Source organism: Dama dama, chromosome 5 (genome assembly GCF_033118175.1).
Source record: "Dama dama isolate Ldn47 chromosome 5, ASM3311817v1, whole genome shotgun sequence".
Taxonomy (NCBI): domain Eukaryota; kingdom Metazoa; phylum Chordata; class Mammalia; order Artiodactyla; family Cervidae; genus Dama; species Dama dama.
Genome location: NC_083685.1, coordinates 113,529,848 through 113,542,447, shown reverse-complemented (window position 1 = coordinate 113,542,447; position 12,600 = coordinate 113,529,848). Strand labels below are relative to the sequence as shown.

The 12,600-nt window shown below is 56.2% G+C and overlaps 1 protein-coding gene and 1 long non-coding RNA gene across 9 annotated transcripts; one reads left to right on the top strand and one right to left on the bottom strand.

Moving 5' to 3' along the window:
• Positions 1-3,503: 3,503 nt before the first annotated feature.
• LOC133057572 (uncharacterized) lies at positions 3,504-6,049 on the bottom strand. 2 transcript variants are annotated; one of them, XR_009693048.1, is made up of 3 exons: positions 5,917-6,049; positions 5,739-5,833; positions 3,504-3,808 (listed from the first exon to the last, which is right to left on the bottom strand). It is a non-coding gene; the product is annotated as an uncharacterized LOC133057572 (long non-coding RNA). The 2 variants fall into 2 exon arrangements; XR_009693049.1 differs by lacking the exon at positions 3,504-3,808 and adding an exon at positions 3,824-3,957.
• On the top strand, positions 5,097-12,582 carry ATXN7L3 (ataxin 7 like 3). 7 transcript variants are annotated; one of them, XM_061144206.1, is made up of 13 exons: positions 5,097-5,168; positions 6,530-6,640; positions 6,940-7,072; positions 7,277-7,448; positions 7,648-7,745; positions 7,933-7,955; positions 8,267-8,333; positions 8,534-8,562; positions 8,866-8,934; positions 9,190-9,251; positions 9,515-9,586; positions 9,679-9,836; positions 9,950-12,582. In XM_061144206.1, the coding sequence occupies exons 2-13, from the start codon at positions 6,590-6,592 to the stop codon at positions 10,096-10,098; spliced, it is 1,083 nt and encodes a 360-aa protein (XP_061000189.1). In that variant the 5' UTR covers positions 5,097-5,168; positions 6,530-6,589; the 3' UTR covers positions 10,099-12,582. The 7 variants fall into 7 exon arrangements, with proteins under 7 accessions (XP_061000189.1, XP_061000191.1, XP_061000194.1 ...); XM_061144208.1 differs by lacking the exon at positions 5,097-5,168 and adding an exon at positions 5,302-5,605; XM_061144211.1 differs by lacking the exon at positions 5,097-5,168 and adding an exon at positions 5,736-5,870 and having other exon boundaries at positions 8,288-8,333; positions 9,208-9,251.
• The last annotated feature ends 18 nt before the right edge of the window (positions 12,583-12,600 follow it).

The window sequence follows — 12,600 nt, the reverse complement described above, 5'->3', positions numbered from 1 at the left end:
GGTAAGACCCTTGAAGGCAACTTGTTTGCCTCTTCTTTCTAGAACCATCTTCCTCATTCCTGAAGGCTCCATAGCAACCTACTTTCACATTGTTTTGTGCTACTGTTCTTGCACTTTCTCACTTCACTTTGTTAACTTAGGTGGTTAGACCACTAAGGACTGAGAATTTGGAAAACAAATTTTCTCCCAGCATGCACTGCCTTGAAAAATGGAGGTGATGAACCATTAGGGTCAGGGGTTCACCCTGGTCATGCAAGGGCTTATCATTGAGCCCTCAGCCTCACCAGGGTGAGGAAAGACTTTCCTAAATGACCCAGACCTCTGATGGGAAGTGGGCTGGGCCAAGATGACTCACTCTCTGAGGTTAAGGAAGACAGCCTTCCCTCCACAGGCCTTGGCTGGATTCCCAGAACCACCAAGGGCTAAAGACCCAGGCCCATTGAAGACCTCTCCCTTTACCCCACACCCCTCTCTCACTCTGCCAAACTTCTGAAAAGCTCCTTGCCCCTCATGGCCTTCTATTTCCTCACCTTCCATTCACTATTCTCCTGATTACACCCAGTGGACACTTATGGGTCTCTTGACTTCTTGGTCTAGTCTGCTGGCATTGGCTCCTCCTCCTCATTGTATCATAGGTGTTCAAGTCACTCTATGAATTTCCAGTTATCACCCATAGTAACCATTCCAAAAAGTGGCCTCTATAGAGATGTCTCTTCAAAGCTGCAGACCAGTACAGACTTCAGTGTATCCTCTGGGATATCTTGCAGGTACCTCAAGACCCCAGATGAGCACTAAACATCTACTCATTAGTATCAGCCTTAACTCTTCTCCCTATTTCATCTCTCAGTGAAGGGAGGTGAAATTTGCTCACCGAGACCTGTTTGTTCCACTTCTTGTCTCTCTCAAATCTGTCAACCTGCTTACATCCCATCCTATTCAAGGCCATCACCATTGCTCATCCTCTGCAAAAACCTAAAACTCATCTTCCTGCTTGCACTCTTGCCCCCTACAGTCCATTCTGCACACAGCAACCAGAGCTATCATTTAAAAACAAATCTGCTAACTTCTGCACTTCCAACTTGCCTTGTCTTACCATGACCCTACAAGGCCTGGCCTCTGTTTTCCCTCTCCCTTCCCTCACTCCACTCTCCCTAATCACTCACAAGGATCCAACCAAGGGATATGTCTTTCGCTCCTCAAACATACCTACAAGACCTTTGGACTTGCTCTCTCTGCCCAAAATGCCATTCCCCCAACACTACAGATAGCTTGTTTTTTTCATCCTTCAGACTTAGGCTCAAATGTCACCTCACAAGCCTTTCCTGACCACCCTCTCTAGAGAGGCCTTCTCCTACATCCCCTTGTTTCTGTATTTGTTTACCTGTTCATTGTCTATCTCCCCAAACCAACACATTCAGTTTGAGATATGTTGTAGTTATGGTGGGATTAGCTGGTGGAGACAACTTATGTGTTCGTTCATTATAGTAATCCCAGAACCTATTCCCAGGTAGTTCAGTGGTTTAAAAAAAAAAAAATCTGCCTGCCAATACAAGAGATGCAGCAGATACAGGTTTGATCCTTGGGTCAGGATGATCACCTGGAGGACGAAATGGCAACCCACTCCAGTATTCTTGCCTGGACAGAGGACCATGGCAGGCTACAGTCTGTGGGGTCACAAAGAGTCGGACACAACTGAGCGACTGAGCATACATAGCATACATTTGACAAATCAAGAAATATTCATTAGGGGACTTTCCTAGAGGTCCAGTGGTTAAGACTTCCAACACAGGGGGCCTGGTTCAATCCCTGATCAGGGAACTAGATCCCACATGCTGCAACAAAGATTTCAAATGCTGCAACTAAAAGCTCCCACATGCCACAATTAAGACCTAGTGTAGGCAAATAAATAAAAATATTTTTTAAAAGATCCCGCATGCTGTGCAATACAGCCAAGGGAATAAGAATGGCCCATAATAATGTCATATATATATGTATTGTATATTATATATAGCCTCTTTTTGCCCAAGTCTAATTGCACAAACCATCCCAGACTCAAACACACCACACTCTTCTCAGGCCTCTACACATTCTGCCTATATACATAACTGTTCCCTAGAATGCTCCTCTTAACCTCTCTTTCTAGTTAATTCAAGGCTCCACTTGAAAGATCACTTCCTCTAGGGAGCCTGCCCTGAAGTCCTGACAAAAAGATTTCTACCCGTTTGTTTCTTTGGCTGCCTGAATGCCTCCACATTCAACCTTTTTTCCACATCAGGCTTTGCTGGGTGGTAAGCTCCACTAAGACAAGGTCTGTGTGTCTCTCTGGCTTGCTGCTGTAACCCCAAGGCCTCACCCAGAGCGTGGACCAGTGTAGTCCTTAGTGTTTATTGACTGGTGCTAACTGTGGAGACCGGGCACGTGCCCAAAGAGGTCACCACCACAGAACCACTCAGGCCAAGTGCCAAATGAAGAGTACAATCCAGTTTTAAAGGAGTTTGTTGTGAGGGTGGCCTGGGTGGAGAAGTGAGGAAGGATTTAGGTAAACAGGGAAGAGACAGGAAGGCTTCCTGGGCATACGTAAATTCCTTACGGCAGGGTATATTGGACATATTCTGAGACCAAGAAACAGATCAGTATCGTCGGAGTGGAGGATTTCTGATTCACACTAAGACACTTGAAGTACTGGCCTCCTACTTGGCTCTAGACGCAAATTCAAATACCTTCTGAGAGTCTCCACCAGCTAATCCCACAGTATAACTTCCAACGAATCTCAAACAGTGAGAACTCATCCTTCTCCTTTATCCTCACATTGCCCTTCCAGAGTTCCCCATCTTGGTTAACAATGTCTTCAGGCTCTCTCTCTCCTTCATCCCACACATCTCAAGCTATGACAAAAACCTACTACTTTTAAGCTATCCAGACTCCCCACTCCAGAGCATCTGCTCTAAGTCTGGTCAAACAGTTCCCCTTGAGGACTTCTGACAGCCTGTAGGGTTAAATCCCACTAACTTCTCAGCACACCCTTAGTCCTGTGTGGTCTGTTCTGCTTACTTCCTCACCAATTCCTATGTTTCAGCCAGTGCAAGAAACCTTTCCTAAGAAACTCTTTTACATCGTTTGATTCCTCCTCCTAGCCACCTCTGTCCCCTATGGTGTTTTTTTTTTTTTTTTGGCCATGCCACACAGTGTATTTGATCTTAGTTCCCCAACCAGGGAGGGATCAAACCTGTGGCCCCTGCATTGGAAGCATAGTCTTAACCACTGGTTGGTCAGGGAAGTCCCTAGCTCTCTTATTTTTATCACACTGTTGGGCAATTACTTTCCTACAGGTCTGTCTACCCCACAAATTGTGAATTTCTTGAGGAAGTGTGTCTTATCTTTGCATTAACACACAAAAACAGCTAAGATTCACCAAACACTTACATTGAACTAAGTTTCTCATGTACTGATCTGTCAATTCCCACAACCTAATAAGTACTGTCATCATACTCAGTGACAAGAGAGGAAAGCGAGGCAACAGAGAGCTCATTTGCTCAAGTTCATTTGTCACGTCCACAGATTTGAATTCAGATGATTCCTGGTCTTAACCACTTAGGACTAGGGCCTCAATAAATGCTTGCCGAAGATTAAAGAGTCAATGATGGTCCCAAAGCAAAGATTTAACGCTTTCTTCATTTAAACTCATCTTCTGCGGGAAGAGGGCTGTCATACACCCGTTCCAGGACTCCAGACATAGAGTAACCGAAACGGCAGCGCCGGTCTAGGCATCTACTGCGGCTGGGAAAGGCTCTTTGCTCCAGAAGAGGGACTGTGAGAGCGCGCGGATATGGGTACACATAGGGGAGAAGAACTGGGTCTGAGGAAGGGTCTGGCCACTGCCTGGCAGGCTAAGGAGAGGAGAGGTGGGGGGGGTCCAGCGTGGGTTCCGGAAGCAGGAAAGGCGAGCAGGTGTGGGATCTAAATTAGGATGAGGGCGGGGAGGGCACTCCGCTCAGAATGGCACAGTTCAGCCTCCGCCCTCAGCGGAGGACCCTCATCTAGGGCGTCTGTTGGTTCTGAGGCCCGGAGTGGGCTGAGATCAGCCCAGAAACACGGAGAACCGAGGCGCGGACGAGGCCCCTCGGTTTTCCGCCCTGAGGTGATAACTGCGTCCCACTTCAACTCTGGCTTCTCCACATAAGTAAACTCCGGGGTGGTGGCGCTGGGGGTAAAAGAGCCGGGAGCCCGGAGGGAAGGGCGGGGGAGCCTAGGCCGGAAGGCGTCCCAGGCGCGGCTGGAAGCCGGCGCTCTCTTTCGACGCCACCCGCTGCCCCCGCCCCGGAGCCGGCCGGGACGGCACAACGTCTCCGCCCCCAGCGCACCGCGCACCTCACCTTGAACGCCGCTCCACCCACCGAAATCCTATTGGGCCGGCCGGGCCTAGGCAAGACGGCGATTGGCCGAGGTGGCTCCCGAAGGCCCCGCCCATATCCCCGCCCCCGTCCCCGTCCGCCGGTACTTTGGACGGCGGCGTGGCGCCCCTCCTCCCCGCCCGGTCCCCGCCCCCTGGAGCAAATGCTGCCGAGCTGCGGCCGCCGGGCAGATGCACGCGCTCGGGCCCTTCTAGCAGGCGCGAGCAGTCGCTGGGCGCGCGAAAGCGAAAGAAGGAAGAGGAAGGGAGGGCGGGGGCGGGGTGTTGAGGAGGGGCGGGAGGAGGAAGAGGAGGAGGTTGGAGCGCGCTCGCGCTTGGCCTCGCGCCCGCGCGAAGGGAGGGGGAGAGGGGCGCGCGCGCGCACGCTCGCGTTCTCGCTCGCTCCATCCATCCATCCTCCGGTCGCGGCACGCGCGCGCGCTCCGGGCTCGCGCCGCACCCCCCGCCCGGGAGAGGCGGGCTGGAGTGGGGGGCGGGGGGAGGGGCGCGCGGACGGCGCGCGGACTGCGCGCGGGCGGGGTGAGGTGAGGAGGAGGAGGCGGCGACGGGACGAGAAGGGAGGGGAAGGGGCCATGGCCGCCCGGTGAGGCGGCGAGGCGGGGGGGCGGCCCGACCCCCCGGCCCCGGGCCCTGGGCCCCGGGGAGAGGCGAGGACGGACCGACGGACATGGGGCTCCGGAGCAGCCGCCGCCGCCGCCGCCGCCGGAGGACGCGGCCCTGAGAGGCCGCCGGGCCCCGGCGCGGCCCCCCGGGCGGGGTGAGTACGGGACGGAGACGGGGACGGGGGAGGGGCCTGTGGGGGGCGGGGGGCGGGGCCCGAGGCGGGGCTTGGGCCCCCTCCCCCCAGGTCTGGGTCAGCGCCCCTTCCCCTCCCCCCGGGCCGACGCGGAAACGCCCGGCTTCCCCCGGCTTCCCGGCCCGGCCGGGGCCCCTAGCTCTCCCCCTGTCTGGGTCCCCCCTGGGCGGGGCAGGGCCGGCCGGGGAGGGGGCGCGGGGCCTTTGTTAGGGAGCCAGGCCCCAGCCCCCGGGACAATAGAGACACCCTCCCGGACTCCTCTCCCCGGCCGGCCGGGGCTGTCGGCGGGCGGGGAAGAAGAGGGGCCGGGACGTGTCCCACTCTGCCCACTCTCTAGGGGTCGGTCTGTCCCGGACCGGCGCCGGCCTCCGGCGACTCGGCTCTCCTCCCCCCAGTCGGTATGATGCAGCAGCAGTGCCGCAGGGACGGGGGAAGAGCCGAGGCCCGGCCTCCTACCCTCCCCAGTGCCCCCGGCTCGTTTGTCAGTCCCCACCCCACTCTAGGCCGGCAGCTCCTTAAACTCGTACCCACCGTTCAGAGGGGCCCCGGACTGTGTGCTCTGTTTCTGAATCCTTTGGTGGGGATTCCTGGACTTTGGGGCTCTTGGAGAGACTTCCGGGCTGGTCCTGAGGGAGGGAGGGTGGTTATCTCAAAGAAGAACAGGTAAGGGGAGTGCCCACTCCTGGCATGCCATCCCACCGGATTCTACCTCCTCTTTCTTGCTCATGGTGGCTAGGATGCCCTTTTAGCTCTAGGTTTCTGTGGGCTCTGCTCTCCGTCTGCAGTGGCAGGCTTATTTCAAGGGAAGACAGAGTGGGGTGAAGGTTGTAGGGTCCTAGGGCCATTCCTACTTCTGGTAGCAGTACCCCCCCAAGTGGACATCCTGGCTGAAAGCAGAGGTGACTCTGAGGAGAGCCTGGAAGGGGGGGGGGAGTGTATTTAGGAGTCTGTGCAGTTCTTTGCCACACCCTGTGGGTTTGCTTTGAGGCCTTAGAGTTCCTTCTCCTCCCCCTGCTGCATTGCACCATGGGTATGGAAGAGGGGTTTGAGTTTTGGGAACCTGGGGTGAGCTGCTGCCTCCTGTAGACCCAGACTCTGATTGGCAGTAAGAGTCCAGGGCCTGAGTTCAGGCCTGGGAAGGACTAGGCCGCCCTTGGGTTTCAGGCCCTGCAGGACCATGCAGACTTAACCGAGGCCCTAGGGAGAGGTAGATCCTGATGCCACCATTAAAGCTCTGGGCAGCGAGGTGCGATGGGGAGGTGGCAGCCATTGGAGGTGCCTTGGACTCACACCAACATCCCCCCCCCCCCCCATGTGTGCAGCCGTGTTGCCGCCCGCTGTGCTATGAGCAGTCAGAGCACCGTCTCCACAAGAGTTCACAAATGAAAATGGAGGAAATGTCTTTGTCTGGCCTGGATAACAGCAAACTAGAGGTGAGGGCTCCCCCACGTGTGCCTCCAGTTCTTTCTCTTGATGTCTCTTCTTCGCTATATCTGGCATCCACACCAGAGAGGAATTTGGGTAGTCAGCCTTGTTCTGTAAAGGGAAGAGCCAGCTAAGAAGGCCCAAGGATCCAGAAGAAGAAAGAACTCAAAGTCAAGATGGGGAAAAATGGCAAAGGAAGCTTTATTTTTGGCCAGAGCGAATTGGCAGGAGATTTGGTTGGTGAGAGTTGCCCTCTGTCCATGGGACTGTGACTCTTGTGACCCTGGATGTTCTCCCCTGGGCCCAGGCCATCGCTCAGGAGATATACGCGGACCTGGTCGAGGATTCTTGTTTGGGATTCTGCTTTGAGGTACACCGGGCTGTCAAGTGTGGCTACTTCTTCCTGGACGACACGGACCCTGAGAGCATGAAGGATTTTGGTGAGCGTCAGGGTTGAAGGAGAGCAGCCTAGCCCTGCCCTGGGAGTGCTTTGGAGGGTCCTCCTTCAGCAGCCACACCAGAGGTAGAACCTGGAGCTCCTGGGAGCTTAGGCAGGGGCTCTGAAGAGGCCACAGGGCTGTGGGTGGGAATGAGAGGTAAGCGTCCCTTGCCTGCCCTGATCGCTACGTCTCTCCTGTCCCCAGAGATCGTGGACCAGCCGGGTTTGGACATCTTTGGACAGGTTTTCAACCAGTGGAAGAGCAAGGAGTGTGTTTGCCCCAATTGCAGCCGCAGCATTGCCGCCTCCCGTTTTGCTCCCCACCTGGAGAAGTGCCTAGGAATGGGTCGGAACAGCAGCCGAATCGCCAACCGCCGGTGAGGGCTTCTCCCTCTGCTAGAACCAGAGTGCCCATCTTTCACAGCCCATCCCATGGTGGAGATCCCCCCCGCCCCGGGACATTTGGAGGGTATAGAGGGTGGGTCGTGCCTGGCCCCAGACGCTCCCCTGTACGTCTGAAGTCAGGGGCAGAGAGAGATGGCAGCCTTGACCCTTCCTTTTCCCTCTTCTCGGCAGGATTGCCAATAGCAACAACATGAACAAGTCAGAGAGTGACCAAGAGGATAATGATGACATCAATGACAACGACTGGTCCTATGGCTCAGAGAAGAAAGGTGTTTGGGCATCTGGGGAATTGGGAGGGCCATTGGGGTGAGGCAGGCAGACGGGAATTGGGTGTGTAACAGTCACAAGTTGTTATCCTGAATGAGGGAGGAGAGTGTAGCTTTGTAACTTTTCTTTAGGTGCCCTTAGATTGGGAACTTAAAGTGACCCTGCCCTTTACCCTTTTGTCCTACACAGCCAAGAAGAGAAAATCAGACAAGGTGAGAGCCGGGGCAAGCATGAGGGAGATTTGGGCCAAGGACAGATACCCTCCCCTTTGGGCAGGGAGTCCTCGGGTGTCTTGACTCAAGTCTGAGGTCACTGGGTACCTCTCTGGGTTCAGGGCTAAGGGTGTCTGGTGGGCAGGAGGGCAGCAGAGGCCCGGGGTGGGGGGGGTGGGTGGGAGGAGGGAGTATGGGTGAAGGGCCTCTTACTGGTGGGGAAGAGTAGGAATTTGAGGATGTTTCTTTGTCAAATCTTTTTTCCTTCCCTGGGTTCTCGGCTCCCCCTTATCGTTACCCTTTCCCCAAAGCTATGGTATCTCCCATTCCAGAACCCCAATTCCCCTCGAAGATCCAAGTCTTTAAAACACAAAAATGGTAAGTGGGGCTGGAACAATGGGAGTGATTCTAACTATGTCTTCTGGGACTTGTTGCTGGAGGGTGGAGGTGGAGGGGCAGGGGGATCGAGGGAGGGCCTGTGATCCTTCTATCACCCCCACTTCCTCTCTGGTTATTTTCAGGGTTCTCTGTCTGTACCTCTGCATCAAACACCCTTCCCCTTCTTTTTTCTTCTTCAGGGGAACTTAGCAATTCGGATCCTTTTAAGGTGAGTAGGGGCTACCCCTCGTAGATTCCCTCTCAGTATTTGCCTCGTTGTGAGTTGGGTGGGCTTGGACAAGTGGGGATCAGAACACTAACTAGATGGAGTGTTTAGGTCTTGGGTATTCATGTTCTTTGTGGGTCCTAATTCCTTACCCTGGTGCAGTTGGGGTGGAAGAAACTGTTGGAAAACTGCGGGCAATCTTAAGGCCTTGTGACTGAGGGGGGGGTGAGAGGGACTGACTCCACACCCCCACCCTCCCTTCTTTGGCCATCCCTCCTCTAACCTGTACCTCTGGTTCTCACCCAGTATAACAACTCAACTGGGATCAGCTACGAGACCCTGGGGCCAGAGGAGCTGCGCAGCCTGCTCACCACGGTGAGGGATCAGAGAAGGGGGGAAGCCCTTGGGAGCAGGCAGAGCCACAGGCAGTGGTCAAGGCCCTGGAAGAGGCTGGTGACACAGCAGTGAGGGCATCTAGGTCTCTCTCTTGAATTAGGTTTCCTAGCTAGTGTGGTCTGGGACTGTCTGCCATGGACGCCCTGGGGCCATTTCTGAGCACACAGTCTAGCATTTGTACAGAAGAGAGTGTCTAGTGGCTATAGAATAGGCTTCCCCTGTCCCTCCTTTCAGCTTATATTCCTCTTCCAGCAATGTGGGGTGATTTCTGAACACACCAAGAAGATGTGCACAAGGTGAGCTCAGAACCTAGGAAGGGGGCCAGGGGGCCCTCCGGCGCCCTCACCCTGGGCACGGGTCGGGAGTACCTTGGACTTGAGCAACGGGACTCCCACCCTCCCCCTCCCCTCCTCTAGGCCTTAGGCCACAATCTGGGGCCTCTTCATTCATCCCTTCCCTGTCTGTCCATCCCTCCCGCCTCTGCTGAGGGGAGGGGCTCCGCCTGTGTTCCTCAGACCCTCCCTGCCTTGTCAGGGTCTGATCACTCTCTCCCTGCCAGGTCCCTACGCTGCCCTCAGCATACAGATGAGCAGCGGCGAGCTGTGCGGATTTATTTCCTTGGACCCTCAGCGTGAGTGACCCTCCAGGAAGGGTGGTGGGTTGGGGAAGGTGAGGGTGATGGCTAGCATCCCTGAAGCGCTTCTCTGACCTCTTCCTCCCCAGTGTCCTTCCAGAGGTGGAGAGTTCCCTGGATAATGACAGCTTCGACATGACTGACAGCCAGGCCCTGATCAGCCGGCTTCAGTGGGACGGCTCCTCTGATCTCTCACCCTCTGATTCAGGCTCCTCCAAGACGAGTGAGAATCAGGGGTGGGGTCTAGGTAAGTGAGACAGCCAGGCCCCAGGGGCTCTCTGCCTGAAGCGGCGTGCGGGGGGACCTTGCGTTCCCCTGCCACAACCCTCCTCTCAACCCTTTTGCTGCTTTCCTCTTCAGGTACCAACAGTTCCGAGTCACGGAAAACCAAGAAAAAGAAATCCCATCTGAGCCTGGTAGGGACTGCCTCCAGCCTGGGCTCCAACAAGAAGAAAAAGCCAAAGCCACCGGCGCCCCCGACGCCCAGCATCTACGATGACATCAACTGACTTGGGTACAAGGGGATAGCCTTTGGCTGAGCAGAGCCGTCTCTCCCGACCCCCACCCAGGCGGCACAGCCTGGCAAATGGACGGCTGCTGGGGGTTTGGGCTTGGGAAGCTTGGTGGGCGAGGCAGGCAGAGGATCCAATTATGCACCCCTGGGGGGTGTCAGGGTCTTCTGCGATGGAGCACGAGCCCTCAGCGTGCAGGACTCAGACCTGGACATATTATGCCTTGGACATAAGTTTGGTGGGGAGGCGGTTTTCCTATTTATTCTGTGAGTTACTGGATGTCCAGCTAGGCCAGGGGCCTGACCTGGGCACTGTGCCAGGGCACTGCCGCCCCCCCACCCCAGGAACTGGACTAAGCCCTGCCGAGGAGCATCGTGGCTACCCGGGAGGCCGTGGGTTGGAAGCTGAGCCTGGAGGGGGCCTCCCCCAGCTGCCCTCAGCAATGTGAATGGGTCCGGTGCTTGGAGCTGAGGGACAGGGCTGGGCGTGTCCTGTCTGTGTGCAGAATCTTATCAAAAGCCCCCATCCCAGGGGGAGGCAGGCATGGCGAGCTGTCTGCTGAGGTAGGCGTCCTAAACTAGCGCCGCCTTCCCTGCCCCTCACAGGGGCAGCCCTTTCCCCTCAGTCCCCGGGGGCCTCCTTGGCAGCAGGAGCTGTCCTTTTGTTGTTGGGTGCCAGGAAAGGGCCTCCAGCCTCTACAGCTTCAAGGAACGGGCACGGGGAGGGTAGGAAGAGGGAGCTGTGTATCAGGATGACTCCCCCCCTACCTCTCCTCCCTGACCCAGGGCTGGCGAGGAGTGGGGCCCCAAGGTGAGGTGCTGCTTTATTTGAAATGTTTTCTTACCTCATTCCCTGCCCCAGGAAGGGGCCCAGCCTCACCCTCCTGGGGTGGCCCCATGTTCCTCCTGCCTACCCTGCCCCACTGCCCTCCCGGGGCAGCCCAAGTTCCCAACTGCTGCTTGCCACCCCCCCTCTTTCACCTTGACCAGCTCCAGTTCCTCTCTCGATGCTCCTGCCTCCAAAGCCTGCCCTGTCTCCCCTTCCTTTTGCCGCTTTTAAGTTATTTATTCTGTACTTGTGGTTTGGGGCTCTGAGGAAAATCCTGATCTTTTACCTCTCCCCCCTTGCGAGGAGTGGGGCGGGAAGAGAGGGTGGTCTCCGTGTTCTTGGCTGTCAGCGGAGGGGGTGGGGTGCCATGCCTGGGCAGTGCCCCCCTGCGGGACTGTCGTGCCAGTGTGCCCACCTGCCTGGTCTACATCCTGAAGAGATGTATCATTCAACCTCCACGCGGGCACCATCGCTCCCAGGAACCGAGCTGGAGGACTGCAGTCCAGGTTGGGAGCAGAACTGATGGCCCCAGGGATGGAGCTGACCCTGAACCGTGTTCTCTGGCACTCGCTGGACGTGACCCCTGCCCTCCTTCCAGAAGGAGCCATCCCACATTTGGGTAGTTAGTACCCAGGACTGACCGGACTGATCTGGGTTAGGGACCCTAGAGGGTTAAGGGAACAAGAGATGGGGCTGCAGTACCCTGTCTGGAACCCCAATCTCCCCCTGGGGTGGCTCTGATTGTGGCTGACGCCTGGTTACAAATTGATTTTTAACCCAAGAATTATGATTATTTTTTAAAAAGCCAAACAGATTTTGGCAGGAGTTAGAATAAAGCCTGGGGCCTGGACTCCTCCGTTCTCACCCCTCCACAGCCTTCTCCCTCCACGGGGAGGCCAGAGGGCAAGGAGGATCTCAGTCAGCCTCCAGCCCGCTCCCAGATGAAGACCTGGGAGCGGGCTGGAGGTGGAGGGAGGAAGGCCGCAGGCCACTCTCCCTTCTGAGAGGCAGTTGCAGCTCAGGCCCTAATACACCCTTTCCCCTCTGGCCTCTCCGTTTCCCCCTTCTGGTTGGAGGAGGGAGAAGTGGGAAGTAGTTTGGGAACTGGTTTGTCCACATCCACTTCCCTATTGTTCCTTGGCCCGCCCTCAGGGCAGAGCCCCCTGCCCAGGCTGGGTTAGAGATGGGCTTGGTCCAGCAGGGACCCTGAGGGAGCAAACCCCCTTCCTTCTGGGGAGAGTGTGCCCCCCTACCATGTAGTTGAACAGGGGCTAGGAGCTCCCCACTCCCTTCCCTCTAACAGCAGGCTGTGTGGGTTTCAATTCCCATCCTTCCCACCCCGGCTAGGTGTCGTCCACCCTGTATCCTATCATGTGTCTGAGTGTGTGGGGGGGTTCTGTACTAATTTCCATGGCCGGTGGCTTTTCCTTCCATGCATCACTCCCCCCCGCATGCCCAGGGGCCACCCGCCTGGCATTACCGCATGCTGGGGTCATTGGGGGAGGGGGGTGGGGCTCACGCTGTCCTGTGGTCTTGAGATTTTTATTTTTGCATATGTAATCCATCCTGTACAGGTAGCTAACTTTGTAAACGCTGTGTATTCCCCCTGCCCCCATGGCTGCTGGTGTAAATAAACTGCATCTCCCGTTGGTAGCCCGGCCTGCCCACCCT

Excerpts from the sequence above, each read along its gene's own strand:
- ATXN7L3 (XM_061144206.1), top strand. The coding sequence starts at position 6,590 with ATGAAAATGGAGGAAATGTCTTTGTCTGGCCTGGATAACAGCAAACTA. Across the intron at positions 7,073-7,276 it reads TGAGAGCATGAAGGATTTTG|AGATCGTGGACCAGCCGGGT; the intron begins GTGAGCGTCAGG and ends TCCTGTCCCCAG. Across the intron at positions 7,449-7,647 it reads AGCCGAATCGCCAACCGCCG|GATTGCCAATAGCAACAACA; the intron begins GTGAGGGCTTCT and ends TCTTCTCGGCAG.